The sequence below is a fragment of the Cucurbitaria berberidis genome (genome assembly GCF_010015615.1).
Source record: "Cucurbitaria berberidis CBS 394.84 unplaced genomic scaffold K460scaffold_6, whole genome shotgun sequence".
Taxonomy (NCBI): domain Eukaryota; kingdom Fungi; phylum Ascomycota; class Dothideomycetes; order Pleosporales; family Cucurbitariaceae; genus Cucurbitaria; species Cucurbitaria berberidis.
The window spans coordinates 413,262-435,707 of NW_024468940.1; the positions used below are offsets into that span (position 1 = coordinate 413,262).

General features: G+C 52.8%; 7 protein-coding genes across 7 annotated transcripts; 6 read left to right on the forward strand and 1 right to left on the reverse strand.

The window, feature by feature from the left end:
* Positions 1–18: 18 nt before the first annotated feature.
* Positions 19–7,378, reverse strand: K460DRAFT_370715 (uncharacterized protein). Its single transcript, XM_040934215.1, has 3 exons — positions 7,224–7,378; positions 1,085–7,172; positions 19–1,039 (listed from the first exon to the last, which is right to left on the reverse strand). The coding sequence occupies exons 1-3, from the start codon at positions 7,289–7,291 to the stop codon at positions 164–166; spliced, it is 7,032 nt and encodes a 2,343-aa protein (XP_040783319.1). The 5' UTR covers positions 7,292–7,378; the 3' UTR covers positions 19–163.
* Positions 7,379–9,032: 1,654 nt separating this feature from the next.
* Positions 9,033–10,331, forward strand: K460DRAFT_370718 (uncharacterized protein). The gene is made up of 2 exons (XM_040934216.1): positions 9,033–9,695; positions 9,748–10,331. The coding sequence occupies exons 1-2, from the start codon at positions 9,448–9,450 to the stop codon at positions 10,160–10,162; spliced, it is 663 nt and encodes a 220-aa protein (XP_040783320.1). The 5' UTR covers positions 9,033–9,447; the 3' UTR covers positions 10,163–10,331.
* A 233-nt stretch (positions 10,332–10,564) lies between these two features.
* On the forward strand, positions 10,565–12,484 carry K460DRAFT_370721 (alpha/beta-hydrolase). The gene has a single exon (XM_040934217.1). The coding sequence runs from the start codon at positions 11,035–11,037 to the stop codon at positions 12,310–12,312; it is 1,278 nt and encodes a 425-aa protein (XP_040783321.1). The 5' UTR covers positions 10,565–11,034; the 3' UTR covers positions 12,313–12,484.
* A 390-nt stretch (positions 12,485–12,874) lies between these two features.
* On the forward strand, positions 12,875–15,614 carry K460DRAFT_420632 (UMP1-domain-containing protein). The gene is made up of 5 exons (XM_040938090.1): positions 12,875–13,218; positions 13,266–13,480; positions 13,527–14,148; positions 14,617–15,016; positions 15,085–15,614. Exons 1-5 carry the CDS (start codon positions 13,033–13,035, stop codon positions 15,150–15,152), a joined length of 1,491 nt encoding a protein of 496 aa, XP_040783322.1. The 5' UTR covers positions 12,875–13,032; the 3' UTR covers positions 15,153–15,614.
* Positions 15,615–16,187: 573 nt separating this feature from the next.
* K460DRAFT_370724 (ubiquitin-like protein) lies at positions 16,188–17,714 on the forward strand (the record flags this gene model as incomplete). Its single annotated transcript, XM_040934218.1, has 3 exons — positions 16,188–16,608; positions 16,858–16,941; positions 17,084–17,714. The coding sequence occupies 3 exons, from the start codon at positions 16,191–16,193 to the stop codon at positions 17,239–17,241; spliced, it is 660 nt and encodes a 219-aa protein (XP_040783323.1). The 3' UTR covers positions 17,242–17,714.
* A 212-nt stretch (positions 17,715–17,926) lies between these two features.
* K460DRAFT_370726 (uncharacterized protein) lies at positions 17,927–19,359 on the forward strand. The gene has a single exon (XM_040934219.1). It carries the CDS (start codon positions 17,966–17,968, stop codon positions 19,226–19,228), a length of 1,263 nt encoding a protein of 420 aa, XP_040783324.1. The 5' UTR covers positions 17,927–17,965; the 3' UTR covers positions 19,229–19,359.
* Positions 19,360–20,140: 781 nt separating this feature from the next.
* On the forward strand, positions 20,141–21,468 carry K460DRAFT_321217 (uncharacterized protein; the record flags this gene model as incomplete). Its single annotated transcript, XM_040930468.1, has 2 exons — positions 20,141–20,752; positions 20,873–21,468. Coding segments are annotated over exons 1-2 (987 nt in total), but the record flags the coding sequence as incomplete, so codon positions are not given.
* Positions 21,469–22,446: the final 978 nt, after the last annotated feature.

Below are 22,446 nucleotides of genomic sequence, written 5' to 3' on the forward strand. Positions count from 1 at the left end.
GGATGGTAGGAAGGATGAAAGCAGGTATTAATTGACGGGAGCAGTTTATTATAAAATAATAGCTTATTATAATATAACAGACCTACACAGGAAAATACGACTCTCCCGTTAAAGACGCGACCACGCCTAAAAGGATTTCCAAAGCGCCTACGCCCTAGTTGAGTTACCGCTGGTTCTGTGAAAGTACGCCCTTCGCCTCCACATCCTTGTCGCAGCTAACCAACCTCTTCACCACCTCGGAACCGTCATAGACAAGGCCAGCCAAGCTGCCCACCGTTCCCGCCTTAACGATATCCCCCGGCTGGAGAAAGGCCTCAAACGTGGCTCGGATCCAGTTGCGTAGCTGGATGGTGACGAGAGAGTCGAGGCCTAGATCCGCGACGAGAGAGCCGTCCTTGATATTTGGCGCGTTTATGGAGACGAGCGATGCGATTTTCTTAGCCAGCGCTTTGACAATTACGGAGCACAAGACGTTGCGTTCGCGGGCCACGGACGGCAACTGCTTTATGAAGTCGTCCGATTCGGTGTTGATGGCGACGGAGTTGGAGCCAGTGGCTGAAAGGGTGTGGCTGAAGAGGGCGTTGCCTGCAGAGAGAGACAGTATCCAGTTCGGAAGCACTTTGGTGTCTAGTCCGAAGACGAGTTGCTTGTAGCCTTCTTTGGCGCACTGCGGACTGAGGGCGTAATCGATCAGCTGCAGCGCCTTATCGACGCTCACCACTCCGACACCCTGGCGCGCGAGTTTCCGACGAGACGACATGTCTGATGTGTGTTTCGTGCCATCTACCATACCAAGGCTGAGTGAGATGAAGCGTGTACCGCTTTGGGGCGGATTCTGGGCGATTGAGTCCAGACATCCGTTGCCGGCACTGTAACTTGCTTGTCCTTCTCCGCCGACAACGGTTACGCAACTGGAAAGCATGAGGAAGGTGTCTAGGCGAACTTCCTGGAGAGCCTGAATAAGGTTTTGGGTTCCGGTCGTCTTCGGCCGCATGGTCATTGCAAAGTCCTCAAAGGTCATCCTCTCAATTGCGCAAGCCTAATCCAGGTCAGCGTTTGAATCATCAGCACTCCTTTTACATACCTTTAGCAACATGGCTGCTTGTACCACAGCTCTGATCGGCGGCATACTTGCAGTGATCTGTGCTATTGCCCACTCGACGTTTGCCATCTCACAAATATCACATTGTAAAATCTTGACACGTGCCTCTTGACCCCCAAGACTCTTTTGGAGGGCCTCGTGTTGGTCTGGTGCGAGGTTGCGGCGAGTCAAGATGGCCATGTGTTTCACCCCCCTCATCGCCAGGTACGAGCAGAGCTGTTGGCCAAAGCTACCGAGGCCACCGGCGATAACAAACGTTCCGCCTTCTAGATGTGATGGCGGTGGCGTCGCTGCGATGGTTTCTGTGTTTTCAATTTCGAACACGACCCTTCCTACACGTGCCCTTGACTCAGCAGGGAATGTAGCCAAGTCGACAGAGCCTACAGGTAGGACAGGCACGTTTAAGGGTTTCAGGACGTTGGTTGCCATCAAATCAACGACACTACGAAGAACGTTCAGTAGAAGACCCGGTCGATGAGTCGCAAGAGCCCGAAGGTCAACCACGTGGAGTGATAAGTTCCCTCTCGGGAAGAAGACTGGTCGGCGTGGGTTGCCGGGCATTTCCATCTTGATTTCAACATATGTAGCCATTGGGGCAAGGCACTCCAACGTCTTTTCTCGGACGTCGAGGTTCTCATAGCTCAGAACAACATCGATACCACCCTTGCCGGTCAGGCGAAGGACGTCGTGCTTGAATCGGCTCGAACTGAGAAGGAGTATGCGTGTCCGAGATATGCCACTAGAAGTTGCGATTTGATCCCTCTCCTCGTTGCTATTGACGGTCGCGATAACGTCTACACCCAAATGCTGACATAGTTGAACGGCAGCTTTGCCTACAAGGTTTTCTGCATCATGGATCAAAGCGGATTGACCATGTCTAAGTCGTGCGATTTCAATCAGGCTGTAGTATGCGGTGGCAAATGGTGGTATCGATGAAACGCCGGCAGAGAGGTTGCTGGAGCTGGGCAGCTTCACAGCCAGGCTTCCCTTGACCCGTACTTTGGAGGCAATTGATGTGGTCTCATGAGCGTAGACTTCATCGCCAACTTCGAACGTGGACGCGAGATCAGTTCCAACAGCCGTCACGAGGCCCGAGCATCCGCTCATCGAAGTATTGTGATCTGCGGATAGACCTGTTGCTTCCATGCCAAATGCCTTCACGTCAAATACAATCTCATCAGGCTGTAGTGCAACATCTTCAAATGCGGAAGTTGATAGTGTGAGCTTCCGTGACCGTGCTGTGTCGTTGTACTTCAATATATCAGAGCTATGAAGGAGTCGCGGTATGTGCACGGCGCCCTTTCGGAAGACATAGTCCATGTCCACAATACGACTACCCGTGACTTGGGAAAGCATACTAGAAGCTATTCGAAGGACGGAGGAGACCACAGCCTGAACGTTGAGCGTAGGGTCGTCCTGGATATCGATCGTGACGAGTCTCAGCCGACTATTCTCTGATCTGGCGACACGAGCAAAGCCCGTGACGGTACCTGCATATGAGTCGCGCAGCTCAGGTGCGGAAGGCAAAACAATCCACAGGATACAAGCGGCATGCGTGATCATGTTGCACATCTGTCTGAAGCTACCTTCGCGGAGGAGACTGGAGCCTTGTTCGCCGTCGATAACCAGGTACAGTTTATCCTCATCGATTGGCATGTTCGCTTGATTTAAAGTGGTGACAGTAAAATTCTTCTCTTCCAGGCTCTCTCTGATCGCATGGTCAAACTCCGAGTGCTGTGCAGGGTCATAGTTTACGATCTGAACTTCGGGCTGTTGTGGGGGCTGTGGGACAGCGTCAGCCAGCATCAATGCGTGGAAGTCATTTGTAGCTGCCTGGATATGACCAAAACCGCATGCAGAGAAGTGGTCCCGCCATTGGTTGATGGAGCGCAACGGAGTGTCAGTTCTTCCCTCGTCAATGCCAGCCCACCAACCCTCGAGCACTCCAAACATGATGTTGAGCATTGGCACTGATTCGACAATCTCGATTAGCATGATCTTGCCCGTTGGTTTGAGCAGTCTTCGAATGCTGCGCAATGTATCGTTGATGCTCTTCGTGGCATGGACGACGTTGGCAGCAATGACCAGGTCGTAATCACCTCCTTGGAACCCCTGCTTTTCCGCATCCACATCCAGATTGAATACTCGGAACGACACCATCTCTCGCCAGCTGCTCAATTTCTCGCGCCCGTTCTCGAAGAAGCCCGGCGATATGTCGGTAAAGTCGTAGCGATTGAAAATGCGTTCCCCGTTAGGGCTGAGTTGGTTGAATAGAGGGATAGCCGTCGACCCTGTTCCCGCCCCGATCTCCAGCACGTTCATGTTGGGGTCCTTGAAGATGAGTGGAGCGAGGTAAGTGCGAAGGTACTCGTTGCATCCCCGGAAGGAATCCTCATTGTACAAGCGGTAGAGGAGGTTGTCTTCCAACAGGTGTGCGAGAGGGTCGATGCGTCCGAGCAAGATATCGTAGAGTGCCTCCCCGTTTCGTTTAAGAGCTTCTCCAAGGATTCCGAGCTGAGGCAGATTTGAATATCGTGCAGGGTCTGAGCCATCGAGTGCCGACAGATGCTTCTCCGCGGCCATACTACGCATGAACCTGTGCATCCAGGCCACTAGATGCTCGTAATGCAGCTGAGAAACCTTGGACTTGCTCTCTTCTAGTTGCTGAAGACAACGATGAATGTAAAATACGGATGCTTCTGCAAAGTATCCTTCCTTATGCAGCGAGTAATCCGACTGAGCTTCGCCTGTCGTCTTGACCAATGATTCGAGGGTAGTTCCAGGGGCCAAGTCGACGTCTGTATCCCACCTCAGTTCATAGACCACGTCACTCGCTGACTGTATTTCTGTGTCGGAGAACCGAGGAACCGCATAGTGAAAAGCGATCCCAGAAACTTCGGCGACAGCAAGGGTATTCCCATCAGACTGCTCTTGCACGGCTAGGACATTGCAGCCCCCCACAGACGAAGAGACGGACGGGATCTCTGTTAGCAAGGTAAGTTCATCAGAATCGACCCCATCTGTACATGACACAATCATGTCGTCAATGGACTGAAGAATAAGACATGACTCTTGCGGATGCGTGCTCCACTGCAAGGGCATGACTGAATGGAAGATTGCGTCAAGCAAAGTTGGGTGGATCGTGTACGGTGATAGCGATTCGGTGGAGCTCAAACTTGACCGAACCTTTTCTGTACAGCCAACGCCAATGTTTTTCCCAATGAACATTGTATGGAGCAGTGCAAAAGTGTTACCGTAGTTATTGCCCCTCTTCCTCAATTGAGCGTACAGTTCGTCGCCATTGATCCAATTGGCACAACTCGTTCTGGCTTTTGCAAGCTGTTCTTTTGTGTCGTGTTCGGAGGCTTGGGAAGCAAAGATGGGTTCGATCGTACCTGTACAGTTCTGCTGCCATGTGTTGTCACTACCGTAGGAAGAGACGACAAATTCGTATCGGGGCTCAGATGCGTGAGGCTGAAGGCGGAGGTTCGTATGCATCTCTACCCGCTGAGAATCATCGGTGAGCATCAAGGCCTCAAGGAAGTCAACACGCCTTGCATGAAAACCAGTGATGGGGTGTGGACTGTCCGCCAGCTGTAGTACAGCTTCCATGACCATGCACAGAAATCCAGCACCCGGGAAAACATTCAACCCCTGAACAACATGATCCTTGAGCCAGGGTAGTGTCTGTCTGCTGATGAAGGATCGCCACGAGGGTACATGGTGTGGCGTTGATACATCCCGAACTCCGAGCAGTTCATGGTGGGCGTGTTTTCGAAAGCGATACTCTCGGCTGATGCGAGGCTCATGCCAGTATGAAGTCGAGTGATCCCACGGGTAAGGAGCTAAATCTGTGATTACATGTGGTTGATGCTGGGTATCGCTGGTGGTGTTCACGTTCCGCACATTGATGTCAACTCCGTTTGCGCAAAGTTGGGCTGCCGTGTCAAGGAGCGTAGCATCGGCATGCTTGTCACGGACTAGTGATGTGATGTATTGGAAAGTGAACGGCAAGCGGAGAGATTGATCCTGTAGAATTTCGCGCAAAGGAGCCCCGAGGACGCTGTGTGGGCCAATTTCGACGAACAAGAGGCGACCGCCAGTGGGCACCTCAGCATGTACCAACGTCTGTACTGCATCTGCGAAACGCACCCGCGAAACAAGATTCTCTGCCCAGTACTCGGGTCCGAAGCCATCGTGTTTCTCATTCGCTGTGACGGACGAGATGTATCGGATGGCAGGCAGCGGCTTTCGTTCTTCAACCTGCTGCATCAGCTTAACATAATCCGACGACACTGCTTCCATATGATGCGAGTGGTAGGCCGTATCCACGCGAAGTTTTCTAGCGGAGATGCCTTTTCTATCGAGGAGCACCCGTACTTCGTCAATCGCCGGTTCGTCCCCGGACAGGGTCGTGCTGGAAGGGCTGTTGGCACAAGCGACCACAACACGTCCAGCTTGAAGAGTGCTAAGAACCTCCGATGCTTCTGCCTCGCCCATTCCAACTGCCAGCATGGCACCATTCCCATTCCCAAGACGTGACCTACTCAGCCGGGATAGCGAGCCACGATGGAAAGACACACGAAGAGCATCTTCATGGGACAGTGCGCCGACGGCGTACGCAGCCGCAATCTCTCCGCTCGAATGTCCGATGACGGTGCTCGGCGCAACCCCCCAATGTTGGAGCATGTCAACGATCGCGATCTGAACAGCAGTGCATGCCGGCTGGCCTATTTCTGCTTGGTGGATCCTCGACGTAGCTTTCGACTGTGCCAATTCGTGTGTCAAACTCCACTCGGCTCCCAAGGTCCTGAGCATGCGGTCAGAGGTGCGGATTGACGTGGCAAATTTCGTTTCGTTGAATAAGAGCTCTCGACCCATGGCGTGCCACTGCGCTCCTTGACCGGTGAAGACAAAGGCGATGCGGCATGGGATGACTGTGGTCGATGTAGCATCAGTCTCCTCGTCCAACGCGGCGAGTACCTCCTTCCTAGATGACACAGCGAAGCATCGCCGATACAGATGTCTTGTCCGGCGAGAACCAAGTGTGAAGGCAAGATCACTGAGCAAGTGGGGTCGATGCCTCTGCGACTGAAGCCAACGCTTCAGTTGATGCTTGTGCTGAGCCAGAGACGCCATAGACTTGGCCGAGAGTACGAAAAGATAGCGAGCACCACCGGCCTCCGAAACTGCCTCATCGCCAGCCACCGAACTATAGTGCGAAGTATATGGGGAGCTTGCGTCTAGAGAGAGCGAGGACCCGTCGTCACTGTTTCCATCCGAGGTTTGTATGCAGATGGCGGGCGTCAAAAGGATGTCATGGTCTCCATGGGCGCCGTCCGAGGAGCCAGGATGTTCAGAGAGCCACTCGATCGAGTGAGATGGGACATTAATCTGCCTAGGCAGGTTTATCGCGACCCTTGATGACTGCAGCCAAGCAGGTACGCTTTCCAGGAGCGTCATGCAGTTCGTCCCTCCGTAGCCAAAGCTATTGACGATGGCTCGGCGGGTGCCGAAATGTGGCCATGGACGTTTCTGCCGGGGAACTTCCAGACCCCATTGATCGAGCCGCAGACCGGGTTTGGGTACCTCAAAGTTGGGCTGGGGAGGCAACTCGCCCTTTTCGAGAGCGAGGACGCATTTAACGACTCCAGCAACCCCACTGGCGGCCTCGAGATGGCCGATGTTGGCCTTGCAAGAGCCAATGGTCAGAGGGCGGTTTCTTTGGCCTTGACAGAAGACGTTGGCGATAGCCTGGAGCTCGGTGAGATCGCCAACCTGCGTACCCGTGCCGTGGGCTTCGATGAAATCGATGGAAGCTGGATCGATGCCTGACGTATCGAGCAGAGAGCGAGCGAGATTCTCCTGGGCTGACTGGCTGGGTGTCGTGATGCCGACGGTGCGGCCGTCCTGGTTGATGGCCGAGTGTTTGATTATTGACCGGATAGGATCGCCAGCCGAGATGGCATCGCTCAGCCGCTTTAGCACCAACGTCGCGGCGCCTTCCCCTCTTCCATAACCTGATCCCCTATCGTCAAAGCTATATGATCGACCATCAGAGTTGCAGAACCTAACGCGATGTCAATATAGCACGAGAGCTGCCAGCAAAGTGGAGTCTCACCCCATATAGCTCATGGGTATCATCTGATCTGGACTGAGGATCATGTTGGTCCCGCCCACCAATGCCATGCTCGTCTCGCGGCTTCTGAGACTGAGACATGCCTGGTGGAGCGCAACGACACTGCCGGAGCACCCCGTGTCCACGGTGAACGAAGGACCGCGGAGGTCGAAGGTGTACGAGATGCGGTTGGACAGCAAGGCCTCGCCGGTGCCAGTCACATGATAAGACGAGATGTCACTCGGGTCTTTCCACATCATGCGGTCCCAGTCCCGAAACAGCATCGCCATGTAGACACCAGTCCGCGAGTTCTTCAGTGTCTGTAGCGGGATTCCAGCGTTCTCGATGGCTTCGTATGCTGTTTCGAGTTGCAGCCGGTGCTGTGGATCCAGGATGGCAGCTTCCTGGGGGGATATGCCGAAGAAGCCAGCATCAAACTTGGAGATGTCAACATTTAGAAAGTGTCCGCCACGATGATTGGTGGCGGGTATGTTTCCATCGCCTGGGCTAGGGTGATGGAACGATTTCCAGTTGAATCGATTCTCTGGGACTTCGCTCCATGCGCTTCGACCGTCCGCAAGAAGGCGCCAGTAGGCCTCGACATCGTTGGCCCCGCCGGGGAATCGGCAGCCAATTCCGATGATGGCGATATCGTCTTGATGGTAAGAATTCATTGTAGGTAATCAGATCTACACGAGAATACGCGCCACAGACAAGAAGCTAGAATAGGGTTACTGGGATGTTGAATAGCCTGCGGACGGTGGTTTGTGCCGTCATTTTCCTCGTGGCAGGAAATTCTTTTGTATTTACGACACAGGTGCATTTGTTATCAACCGGCGTTCAAACGTCCAGGCTGCTCAATCTCACCATGTAGCCTGCTACCGGCCAAGCATTCGTGCTCAATCATACGGAGACATTTTTACAAACGGTAACCAATTGCTTCAGCGGAGATATGCCTGTCGATTCAGTGTGCCAGCCGACTTTCAGCTGGTCTACGAGGCTGAAACGAAGAGCAATAAATGATTGCTCAGAATCAGTGCGAAAACCGAGGTCGACCTCATCCAAGAGGATACCGGTACTGGCGATTGGATCCTTGCCGAAATGTTTCTTCCACGCTTACGACGTACATGTCCCATACCGAACCGTACGACCCGAAGCAGCCATCAGCTAATTGATTCTGCCATCACATACAAAACCGTACTACCCGAGGCGTTCATGTAGATCTCCTTGGGAGCTTATTGTTGCACTGGGGGTTGATCGCAGCGCGAGCCGGATTCGCACCAGAGCAGCTCGTGCCCAGCCTACCAAACAAGGGCAACAGTAGGTGCGCGATTCCCTATCTATAGAGCACATGCATGGCGTACTTCGGCCCCCCCCCCCCCCCCCCCCCCCCCCCCCCCCGCTGTCTTGCTGTCGAGCGATCTGCGTTGTTGATCTGTGGCTATTTGACCGGCGAATCCCGTTTATTCTAGTTGCAGCTGTTTTGGCCCCAGGCAGCTTCCACAGAGCATAGGCAGTCTTGTTAGCCGACATATGACTGAATGTGCTAGCAAGTGTGTGTTACACTTGATTATGGGGCAGCTTTTAAGAGCGTCCAAACCCTGTTCAGACGACGCAACACGCTGGCCACTCCTGTCTAGCAAACCTGTCTTGTCCGTGATATTGTGAGCATCCTGCGCCGATTTCTTCAATCATGGTGAACAATCATCGACGACACGAGTTTGTTGCGGTTGCGGTGTGCTTCACGGTGCTTGCCTCTGTGGGACTTGTTGCGCGCCTGGTGTCGAGAAGGCTGAAACACGTTCGGCTTGCGCTCGATGATTTTCTTCTGATAGCATCATTGGTAAAATCCCTCATACTTGGCGTGGCATTACTAGTACTGAGCGTTGCAGGTGTTTTGCGTTGGGGAGAATGGCATGCTTGCAAACTGTAGGTCTAGCTCACGACCTTGCTAGAAGGCTGACTGACGTAGGCTCGCAGCTGCTGCGAAGGGTCGGACAGGCCAACATGTTGCTGAAATGTCGATGGAGAACATTCAAGCATTTCAAAAGGTGCCTCGTCTCCTTGCACGCACGCGGCAGCACGCTGATGAGAACATTAGGAGCTTTTCGCCAGTGGCGTGCTGCTACCGACCTGCCTCGCCCTGGCAAAGCTTTCTCTGCTCATCTTGTACCACCGCCTCTTCTCTATCACCAGCTTCCGCATCATCAATTATGTCCTCCTCGCCATGGTCTCCATCTGGTACATCATCATCCTCTTCATGACGATATTCCTATGCACGCCGATAGCCGCAAACTGGGACCTCACTGTGACGGGAAAGTGTCTCGATCGATGGGACCTCAATCGGGCAGCACCCGTGCCATGGGTTGTTACCGACTTTGTGGTGCTGCTCGCGCCGCTTCCCTGGCTGAAGAGGCTGAACATCCGGTATGCGGAGAAGGTTGCGCTCATCGGCTTGTTCCTCTTGGGTAGCTTGTATGTGTCCACAGCCGAATATGCTCGCGACAAGACTGACATTGGGTTACAGTACCTGCATTGTGAGTGCCATTCGGTACGGCCAGATTTTCCTCATTAAAGAAGACGCCACATGGGACATCTACAACCTCGGCATCCTGTCCACCATCGAGGCGAGCGTCACGGTGCTCTGCACTTCCCTAATCGCATCCAAACCGGCTATTGTGGCCGTGGTACCGAAGGCGTGGCAGAAGCGCTTCAACGACTATCTAGCAACGCATTCACGATCCGCCAACAGCTGGACACCGAGGATCTTCCATGGCCTCCCACAGCATGCGGTGGATTCAGGCACCTTGGTCAAGGCGAACTCTGGCTCTGTGGGGAAGACGAGTGGAGAGAGGACCCTGGCGTCGAAGCCTTCGCGCTTGGAGTTTGTTACAAGCGTGGAAATGACGGACGTAAGCCGGACGGCTGAGAAGGCTGTGTGATTCATATTGTTTGGACGAGCTGAGGGTATTGCCAGCCAGTGATATTGGTCTGCGAGTTCGGTTCTGCGTGCAAGTTGAACAACTGATGACAAATGGAGGAAGGCCGGCGGGGGATTCTGTAGCTGCAAGCGCAGCCTTAATTCAACCTGTATTAGTAGAGTTACGCGTGGTTTTGAAGTTTGGTTGTTGTACGGGACGATTCCAAGGTTGGGCGTTACGTCGTCCCGAGGTCGTCAACCTCGGTATGGCCCGCGTTAGTGCTGCTCCAACGCTAGCTCCTGCCCGTGTGATTGGCCCCGGGGTCAGTTCCTTCCGACAGCTGACTAAGGGGCAAAGGGGTGAATGCATGTGAGAACCAACACCAAAACGAACCTGTGCTGCATAGGCGCAGTAATGGGCAACGATAAGCCGAGCCGTTCCATGTAGTGGTAGTCCCCCGACAAGCCCGACTCGCCGGGGCTCATGGCTCAACAGAGGTGCAATAACGTCGCATCAGCACATGCGCTCACCCAACATGTCGACGTGCATACACAACCACACTGCTGTGTCGTGTACATTAATACCCGGACGCGCATTCACGGCGCCGTGGGGGTCATGGCTCGGAGACCGACAAGACGGCTGCTTGCCTATGGTATTGTTGCACCATGCGCATTTAATTCATCTCTAGACGCGGTGCCGGGGTAACCCCCCCTCCCCTACGAGGCATCCGTACAAGGCAACCATACGAGTAACCTCGAACCACGTACACGGCGCACGACGGTGCGGCCAAGCAGCACCTGATGCAATTTGCTCAGCCAGCCCTGCGACTCCGCGCCTTTCTTTATTATATGACCCCATTGCTGTCCCTCTCTCACACCCAGTTGCCAGCAGCCATGGCAGAATCGACCAACTTGACCGCGCAGTTTGCGCCTGCACTCGACTTCGAGCGAGCGGGATACGCCACTGGACCAGTCACCTCAGATGCCTTTTCCACTGTTGACGCCGAGTGGCACGACAGCGAGCCTGGGACCGTGTTCCGCGTCGAGCCCATGAACACGTCCGAGTACACGCTGCCTCCAGGCGTCGCAGGCGTACGCATCCTGTACCAGAGCGAGAATTTCAACGGCAGCAAGACGCCAACCTCGGGCGCGATTCTGTTCCCGTACACGCCGCTAAAGTCCAAGGACGGGGCCAACACGGTCGTGGTATGGGCGCATGGCACCTCAGGTCTCTATGCCAATGCAGCACCCTCGCACCTCCGCAATCTCTGGCAGCACCACATCGGGCCCTTCCCGCTGGCACTGAACGGCTACATCGTCGTCATGCCCGACTATGCCGGCCTGGGCGTGAGCATCGACGGCCAAGGCAAGCCCATCGTGCATGAATACCTCGCCAACCCCGCCGCGGCCAAGGACCTGGAGTACGGCTTCAAGGCTGCGCGAGCGGCCTTCCCCGAGCTCGGCGCCAGCTTCGTCGTCATGGGCCACTCGCAGGGCGGCGGCGTTGTCTGGAGTTTCGCAGAGCGCATGCACACGCACCCAGTGGCCGGCTACCTGGGCAGCATCCCCATCTCGCCCGTAACCAACATCCTCAGCGAGCCCATGCCCATGCGTGCCATCCTCACCGCAGGCGCCCTCTGGGGCATGCAAAACATCTTCCCAGACTTCGACATGAACACGATCCTGACCGAGGTCGGCAAGGAGCGCATGCAAGCCGACAAGGCCATCGGCGGCAACATTGGCATCACAAAGAACTTGTACTTTGGCGCCGACCTCTTCGTCCCCGACTGGGAGGACAACGAGTACGTCCAGCGCTTCAATGCACTCGTTCACGGTGGCGGCCGCCCCATCGCCGGCCCCATGCTCCTGATTCAGGGTGAGAACGACCCGCTCATCTCCTTCCCCGTCGTGAGGGCCGCTGCCGAGGAGACGGTCAAGGTGGCTCCGCACGCGTCCATTGAGTACCACCAGTATCCCAACATCAGCCACGTGCCGGCCAACTGGGTCTCGCAGCGTCTATGGCTGGATTGGATCAGGGATCGGTTCGAGGGGAAGAAGACGGAGCATGGCTTGAAGGTCAACGTTATGAAGCCGTTGAGGCCCGCAGATACGTATCCGCCGGAGATGAATTGGTATGTCGGGTACGCAACAGAGTACTATCATACTCCATAGAGAGGGGACAAGTGTCCAAGCAAGGCAGTTTCATGTGTATAGATAGCCTAAACGAACCCTTTCACAAGGTGCCTTGGGCAATTCGTTTAATAGCCCTGTGTTACAAATGACAATTGGAGCTCTATACCTCAAAAGTTACTGTCTATAATTATAATGGATGATATCCCGGTCTCTCGTTCAGGGTGCTCAAGTTGTAACTGAACAATGTTAGTCTCGAAAAACTTCATGTTTGTTATTACATTCCATCTCATATTGCTACTAGTAAAGGCCCTAATTTCTAGACTTTAATTTCTCAATATCGTATAAGTTTAGAACAACTTTTACTTCACTTCGTCGAATGCAGACTCCCTTCAATGGGGGTGTGCATTGACTGAGGTTTACGTATGCATCAATACATTGAAAGATGCTCCCAAGAAAAGCGTCCTATGATATTGCGTATCGCTGATGTCAGAGTTCCGTATCGTTGTCAAGGAGCTGGCGTGGGATAAAGCGACCCGCAATTTTAAACTTTAAGACCTCAACTGGTGCCCGCTTCCTAAATCCCTCTACGAAGATTGCGTGCTGCTCCGAACGATAGGAATTGATGATTCCTATCACCTGAAGTTTATTTTTCTGAAGAAAGTTGCGATACGGTTCCTGCCAAGAGAAAGAGGGTCCGTTTGTGTGACGCAACCCCACGAGGTTCAAAACCCTCCCACATCCCCCGCACATCCAGCCACAATGAAGCCTTTCATAGCGATTCCAGCGATTGCTGCACTTGTCTATCGCGCATATTCAAGAAAGTCTCTTACTCCTGTGGGCATTCTCACGGCCTTCGCAACGGCACTTATACATGCCATCCATCCGTGGAGTGTATTCTTTGCGCTACTAGCCGTCTTCTTCTTAGCGGGCACTACTGTGACTAAGGTATGTTTAATGTGTAACGCCGTGTGCTCTAGCTAACATAACTGTAGGTGAAACACAACATCAAGGCAAAGCTGACGCAATCTGCTACCGGCGCAGCTGGAGGAGAAGGATCACGCAGCCATATCCAAGTCATCGCCAACTCGGGTGTGGCCTCGATATTAATACTACTTCACTTTCTGCAGCTTAAGAGGGAGGGGAGATATGAGGACAAGAACCTTTGTTGGAGTAAAAGCACTGATGCGTTAGTAGTGGGCATTGTCGCGTACGTCAACATCCCCCGCTTGTCTTCAAGTTGCTAACGAGCTCAGCAACTATGCCGCTGTCGCAGCTGACACTTTCTCGTCCGAACTTGGCATCCTCTCCAAGTCAAAACCGCGCCTTATAACCGCTCCCTGGCGAATCGTTCCTCCTGGCACCAATGGCGGGGTGACTACAACTGGGCTTGGAGCAGGCTTCCTCGGCGCCTTCATTCTCTCGGCTACTTCAACGCTCTTGCTGCCGTTCTGTAAAGATTGGGACTTGATAGAGAAAACCAAATACACCCTTGCGCTAACAGCCGCTGGCTTTTGCGGAACACTTCTTGATTCTCTACTCGGTGCACTCTTCCAAGCGAGTGTAATCGACATCCACTCCGGCAAGGTGGTAGAAGGAGAGGGAGGCAAGAAGGTTCTCATACACAGTAGCAACCCGCTGCATCTAAGCAAGATAGGGCAAGCTCGAAGTAAAGTAATCGGCTATGAGGAAGGCAAAGACGGCATCGCAAAGACCAGCGGGGTTGACGTTGCATCATCTATCAAAGCTTCGGATACGATGCAGAGAGCTGGAGCAAGCGGCACCTCTATCTCTGATGGACATCATGAGAGCCGAAAAATTGAGGTTGGCAGTGACATACTGGACAACAATGCTGTGAATATTCTCATGGCAGCTTTAGTCAGTCTGGGAGCTATGCTGGGTGCATGTGTAGTATGGGATCTGCCTTATAGTAGCATCATTGGAGCTTAATTAGCGAGCGTATCAACAGCAATATCATCATGTTATCAGTCTCGAATGCATCGTCGTAATTCAATGTTACTTCAAGTGACTTTCTACATTTGGAGCTGGACGTGCCAAGACGCGCTAAAGCGGCGCGTCACCTCGTCGCCTGGAGCTCCGACAACTGCTCTAGACATCCCGCTTTCGTGCATCTTCCACCGCAATACCAAAAGCTACTCCTCTCCCTCTCGACCTATTACACGATATTATACACACAGACGAGCCTACGGTGTCTTGTAGTGTTCACTGAAAAGTTGCCGCCTCCCACGCTCGACCCAGTTGCAAGTCGATTCAACATGGTAAGATACCTTGACAGCTCGCAGGCCGTCTTCAACATGCAGCGGACGCAATCTAACCAAGTCTCAGTCTCTTCGCATCGTCCCCACAAAGGCCCACCCCACCCAAAGCGCCCTCGAGACGTCTGCTCCCTCCGCCCCCGGCGTTCACGACACGCTGCGTTCGCGCCTCGCACAAACCTCCACAGCACCAACCTTATCCGGCTCCTCATCAACCGCTCCCGTCGCCCTCCAGTCTGCCCATCCGCTCGAGGCCCGCCTCGTCCAATGGCGCACTACGCAGGACCGCCTGAAGATGGAGATGCTGAGGCGACAGTTTGGTATTGCGGAACCAGTAAGGCGCGGAATGGAGCTCAAGATTGCGGCAGCGGGCGAGTGGAGGCCAGCTGCGCTGGGCGGGAGTAGTGGGGTGCATAAAGATATTCTTGAGGGGAGGGATTGCGAGGTGGGCTGGGAGGATGTGTTCACTGGTAAGCCAATGCCTTCACTTGCAACGATCACTCTGGTCCAAAGCAACTGCTAATGAATATACGTGTAGGCAACGAGCTCCGCGAAGTACCCGACTTCCATACCGAGATCGAGCACAAGATGAAGATGAACTGGTAGAGATCTGACCTGGCAGAAGAGCGCTTCAAGTCCAAAGAAAAAAGACAAGATTCTGAGCAGCAGTAGCCTCTTGCATCGGCCCTGGGTATGCACGTCTGGTCAGTGCGCTTGCACAATGCATGGCGTTAGGCCAGGAGCATCGGTCACGAAGGAAATGACAATCATTCAAGTGTCAAGCTGTGCAATTTGCATTCTCGATGAAATGAGCCAATCGCACCAAACTCAGTCGTCCTTATTAGCTGTTGGTCTGATCCGAATATGATTAATCCCACGTGCCTATTTCAGGATCTGATATTGCGATCTAATCTCCAGATTCGACATGTGAAGATGCTCACAATGGTTGCTATGTACGCTCAATGTTGAACTTGTGAAGAGTGGATTCCAGTAAACTCTTAGTCTGTGCTAGGCAAGGGTGAATGCACGCATGGCATGTTCTGTGGTCCCACCAGTTATCGTCAGGGGAGGATGCAGGGGCGCCTGTGCCTGAGGCTTCAAAACCTGGCGCGTTACGTGCCTAGTGCATTTGGGACCCGGGCGAACTATAGATGAAGAGGACAAAGAGCACGTCAGTGACACTTTACATATTCCTTCGAACCAGCAAAGTCGCAAAATTTAGTGGCGGCGTTCCCGGCTAGGCGTTGACCGGTCACTAATTGCTTGGTTCTTGTGGAGACGACGGATCGTTCTTGTCCCGTTTGCGAATTGCGGAGAACAAGGCGCCATCTGCCACTTCTCAACCGAGCCACCATCATCCAACTACTGTGAGACATCTTGGGCGAACCCGTCCACCACCACTCTTCCCTCGCTGCGATAGCTAGCGACTGTTTCCTACAGCGTATTCTTTTCCTCTCGCCATTCACGCACGCTTGGCCGTCCGCAATCGCTTCATCACGCCGCCTACGTTGCGAGGTATCCTCGTGCAGCATGGCTTCAACCGTAGATCCGCCCTCGACGGCAGTACAGAGCACTCCACAACATGCCGGTTCAGGGTCGCGGCCAGGAAGCAGTCACGAAGCGCTATCGTCGAGCCCGGTAGAGATGAGGACGCTCCAAGCATCTGCCGCCACTCCAGCACCCGCAAATACCACGTCGCAACTGTCAGAAACGCCCATTACCGCCCAAACCGAAACCTCCACATCGCTTTCTACGGATAACAAGTCGTCTGAAAGTGCGCAGCCCGCTACATCGTCATCCGCAAAGCTCCCAGCTCCCACCAACCTAACTCGCGCAGAGACTGAAGCCATTGGCCCTTCCACAGATACGCCCGCTGCAGCTCCCGATAACTCAAATGGCCCGGTACTGGTGATAATGCTGCTCCTTACAACTGGTGCGAGACACCCGTATAAGATTGACGAGAAATATTTGAAGAAGCGTAATGTTGCGGTGGAGGCAATGGACCCATACAACATCAGCGTCTATACACTCAAGGAGTTAATATGGCGAGACTGGCGGGAAGGTACGTTAGGCACATTTATTTCCTGGTTATGGCGAACAAGAGTTGGCGAGCGGTGTACATCATAGGGCTTACACATGATTCGGGAGCAATGTGGCTGAGTGGGCAACAAATTTGCTCGGAGCAGCGGATGAAGCACATCGGATGACATATGATCTCTTTGCAGTTTTTGCCGTCTCCGGCAATGTTTTTCATATACTCAGCCACACTGCGTTACATCATGTACACGAAGACTAACTTGAATTGTTATAGAATGGGAAACTCGGCCTACCTCACCAAGTTCAATACGATTGATCCATTTCGGTCGCATGTTGGACGACAAATCGCCACTAAAAGGTAAGCACCTCGAATCTAGATCATCACGCATTTCTTGGCATGGACTGTCCGATTGCTGGGCAATGTCTATTGGTCAATCGAATCGGCTCTCGTCCTGCAGATGAACAACGAGCCTTGACGTATAGTTGCTAACTTCTGGCAGACTGTCGGTTCCAAATAGACAATCCGAACGTTGTTCACATGACTGTGAAGCCTCAAGAGGTGGTTGATGAGGAAGAAAACGCAAAGACCGGGAAAGGCGCGAATCGAAGAGACGGCGAAGATGAGCCTACAGCCGGCTGTCGTTGCGTCATCCTATAGAAGCATTTGCTAGTCATTCAAATACCGGCTCCACGGTGTATCTCCTTGCGACGTCAACCAAGACGGGCGGCCCAGGCATCCACGGCAGGTTTGGTATCGCTTGAGTATCTGGCAAGCAGCGTCTATACCTGTTTCAGCACATCGACATTTCGAATACGCTATTTCACGAGGCACGCCATTGTTGAGTATCATGTGCGCCTTCGAACCGGGAACTGCACTGGCGAAGACACCTAAGGCTTGAGTGGTGGTTTGTCAAGGATTGGTTCGGCAGTCAGCGATATTCTCTTTTCATTTGTACCTTTTCTTCCTATGTGCATATGGGCCCTGTAGTAGTTCGGTCTAATCGGAGACTCGGCGTTTGTTATTATAATATCAGGTGTACAAGTACGCCTCCGGGGAGGAACATACATATTGCAGTTTTTAGACGGTTCAGGGAATAGACGTCCATTGGACAGTGTCCAATGATTCTGCCCATTCCACGTGTCATGAATACAGGAAATTTACGGCGAATTTGCGAACTTAAGGCCAAATTGAGCTCGTTAGTTCAGCATAGCTTATTATATGCCGCATCATGTATGAGCGTTAGAGCTTGGACCGTGTCGGTTGCATGCCGTCATCGCTTAGCTCATCAACCCCGTCTGTACAGAGCTGCTCTCAGCATCAAGCTTCAGTAGCGCATCCAACACCATATCCGCCCCCTCAATTGTAGTACACACACTTCAAGATGGTATTACAAGACGTTGAAAACAGTACTCCTGACAGTTTTAATGACAACCCATACCCCTCCGAGAACGATCAATATGGCTCTCCTTCCTCATCCTCCCCCGGTGTCCGCTTCGATCCGAGCGCTTTACCACAACCACTCCCAATTGTAGGCTACTTCATGGGCTTCTCCGATAGTGCGGTACGCTTCAAGACCGAAACAACGCTCAAGTTTGCCGAACACAAGCTCGGGCGTACTCTATACCCAGACGAATCGCAAGCCCTCGCCTACCACATCTACCAGCTCGAGCAAACGAAGAGCTATTTTGCGGCAACGGGGGCTGCGGCTGGAACGTGGAGATGGTATACTACGTGGGATAGAATGCGGTATCCGTTTTACCAGCCCAAAATCGAGGACATCAACCCGAATAAATTCGCCTTCGTTCGAGGCCCGATGGCGCAGTTCGCAAGGCACACTTGGCGATTCTCGCTATACGTCTTGGTCGCGGGACAAATGGGTAATATAATTGGTCAACTTATTGCACAACCGCTTGCTGCGGTGAATACATCCAAGGACCCGAAGCTGGAGCAGTTTGGCAACGAGCTTAAGGCTGCGGCGCATGCGGATGACCAAAGGAACGCACAACAAGGACAGGAAATTCAAAACAGGAGGAGAGACTTCCAGGAGCAAGTGAGGAACCGCGAGGGCGGAGGTCCGTCGCCGCAGGCTAGGTGGGGCAAGCAGGCACCGAAGCAGAGCGAGGACTCAGGTGATGATATGAGTCCGACTGCTGGGAACGAGCTCTGGGGAGCTAAGAGTGCTTCTACAGAGTCGTGGGAGAGTTTTTCAAATAGTACTTCACAGCCGACACCAGAGCGACAACCCGGTCCATCACCACCACAAAGACAGTCTACTCAATCACAGTCTCAGTCTTTGCCCTTCGATGACGACGCCTCTCCCACTGGCGGCCTCTTTCAAGACGAGGTGAACAATACACAGTCTCAAGCCCAACCACAAAACAGGCCTGGTGAGTCAACTTGGGACCGTCTTCGCCGCGGCGGTGCTCCAGCCCCACTTCAGCGACCGCAGCAACTATCACGGCGAGCGGAACCTGAGCGTAAGGAGCAAAATGATGGATCTACATTAGGCGATTCGTACACCTTCGTCGAGGGCGACGAAGAAAAGAAAAGGGAGAGGGAGCGCGCACAGCAAGAGTTTGATGCAAGACTTGAGCGGGAAAGACAGGGCAGGGATTTTAGTGGTGATGAAGGGAAGCAATGGTGATTTCAACTGGGCGACTCATGGCGTGCTGAATCTTTTGTACATACAGCTATCTTGTGAGTAGCTTCAACTCTACCTCTATTCTTTTTTGTGACCCATGGGTAAGAGACAAATGGAGCGAATTGTTGCCTCGCTACCGCTTTCCACTCCCAATAATACCTAAAACTAGCCAATCACTAATAATTCTATTAGTCAATCCACGCCCGGGCAACAGTCAATATTTTGAGTTTTACAACAGGTTTAGCCTTATAACCACATGCCTTCACATGACATCGCCATCACCATCACCATCACCATCACCTTGAAATACCACACGACCAATCTACACCCCGCAACACTATCACCTAGACTGCAGTTCAGGCAGCACAGTACGTACAGCTAGCATGAATCCGAAAAAGTCAACCACCATCCCAATCTGGGAGAACACCGTCTCCAAGCGTAGGAAGCACACGAGGTTGACCGTTGACGCTCTTGCACCGATACGTCATCGAACAACTTGCGGCTCACCATCACCAAATGCACCACTACCAAGCGACTTGAATCAAGACTTCAGCCTTTCACACGACCTGCCACGGACTGGAAGTACCAAAGTAGAAGTGCTTGGCGACAGTATGGCATCAACGACACCACTAACGCGCAAATGCTGCGAAGCCCCCAACCTTTATGATGAGAGCGGTAGCATTTGCTGTTACAGCTGCGGAGATGGGCTCAGCGGAACTCCTCGTTGGTTCAAACGACAAATCAGTCATTCGAGATACCCTTCTTCATTATACATGGGAGCATTGTCTAGATTCGATGGTACTAAGCTCTGGACACCGGCAAGTTCATCGGCGGGTCAAGACGTGTCCATTGAAGATGATGTGGCTACTCGTATTCGAGCTGTTCGCTCGGCCGTTCTACCGAGCAGAATTACGACTCGTCCTACTAAGCAGCTCGAATCGCTGCACGCCCATAATAGTCTCTCGGGGCAGCGTGAGCAGCCAATTGTTGTCTTGGGGCCGGCTAAATCCCAAAATGTTGAATCTGCTCCTCAGAGTACTCACATTTGTTACATCTGCGGGAAGGAGGGGCACTACAGCGCGCAAGATTGTACATTCCTATCAGCTAAGGTCCGATCAGCCAAGTTCCATCGGTTTATGGAGCTCGCGCCCGAGCTACGGGAGCGGATTTACGACTTCGCGCTGGCGAGCGAGCGACCGATCCTGCCTCACCTCTGCGACCGCACGCTAAAATTCCACGACGACAATCAACAGCAGCATGATGCTACTAATAGACTTTTGGGTATCACCAAGGTTTCAAAGAAGGTCCGCAACGAGGCCCTACCCATGTTCTATTCTGCAAATACCTTCCAGGTTGGCAGTGACACGGTCACTTACTTTGATCGACTTGAGCATCTGGGTCGGTTCCACTTGATTCGCCATGTTCGATTTGACATTCCCATGCGGAGGGAGATGAGAGCAGGCGGCATACTGCGCGGAATGAACCAGTACATCAAGGAGGCAGACGCGTATGAGGCGGAATTTCTCAGTGGCCTCAGGACAAAAGAGAGGGTGAAGCATAAAAGCGCAGCTGCGGGAAAGTGGCTTACCTTGGCAGAAATCGACGATGAGTCTAGAAGCATCCTTAGGACTCACGCCCCAACAGAAGCGGGACAGCCATCCACGCGCACGTGTTCGTACCTAATCGGCTCAAGTTTCCAATCCCTCATAGACCACCCGCAATATTGTGCCGGCGGCATCGAGGAGCTGAAGATGTTCATAGCACTACGAAAGCTAACATCAACATTCACCCCCCTGGCCTCATCATCATCATCACCCTCCTCCGCCCCAACCTTCACGTCAAAGCTCGTCCTACCCATCCCACGCGCAGACATCTTCACACAATACGACTCTCTCAAATGGTTCCCAACCGTCTGCTACGGCCTCGGCATCCACCTCCACCTAGTCGAGAACATTCCTTTGGACTACGCGGGCCAGGGCCTCATCAGCATAACCTGGCACCAGAAGTACCAGAAGAAGGACTTTGGTAGCACTGGTTCCTCTTCTTCTACGAATTTCACGTCGTCTGCTGCTGCTGCTGTCCACGACGATAGTGCTCAGACGGAAGTGTACACGCGCGCACTCGAACTCTTTCCTAGCCTGGAGAGCATGGCGCGGCCTACGTGCAACACGTATCATAGATCGAATTGCAAGCGCGACGCTATTCGCTGGTACTCTATGCCCACTGAGGGCGGGGGGGTTTTCCGGTGAGGCTGCTTGGTTTCTGCGGGTTTTACGTGCGATGCCGTGGGAACGGACGGGTCAGGAAACATTCAAGAGGCTGGATGTGGAGTATACCTGGGGCAGGAAAGGGTTTTTTGTGTTTTATCGGGGAGTGCTTCTTGGGGTGGTATGGTGCTTTGATTTGCTTATATTGCGTGCTATAGCGCCGATGACAACGGTCTGCGTTCAAGAAATACGGGAAGTATGTGGATAAGGGGTATGACACTTGAACGTAAATACGGACACGGCACGAGAACGAGAACGAGCACTATCTCACAGCTAACTAAAAATAAATAAAAAATATACACACTATTCTTTTCTTTACTCTTGATTTTCCTTCTTATACCTTTGACACGGTTCTATCCCATTCTATTCCGTCCTCACTACAGCCAACTCCCTGATATATTAGTATAGTCCCAAGTAACATCTGTAAATCGACACTGTACGAAGCCTTGCATCCTTCATTTAGTAGCTTAATGCTTAATGAATATGTATTGTGGATCTTACTTATTTAGTGACAAGGACTGGCTGGTAAAAGCAAATTCATAAACATGATCAACGCAGAGGGAAGACTTTTGCATCATGATAGGTCACGCATACAAGCAGGCAACAAAAGTCACAGTCTGAGCACGCAGCGTTGATATTATACGTTTATCATTCATCGCTATACACTCTCATCTCAAGTGTATCAAATCCGCCGAACCCAACCGACCGTTCTAGAGAGGAGATGGTATATCCAGGGTATTGTACAGTCCAGCAAAACGACCGCGCAGATAGATGCAATGCCACAGGAAGACACCATGCCCAGCAAAGTAGTTCCCAAAACCACAATGGGTCGCCGCCGATCAGGGGCTGGACCGCCGCCATTAGATACGCCCTTTCCCTTCCAACCCAGTCCGACCACCAGCTCCCTTGCGATTGCGGGATATCTTCGCTCGCTTAAACCAGACTGAACGCCGT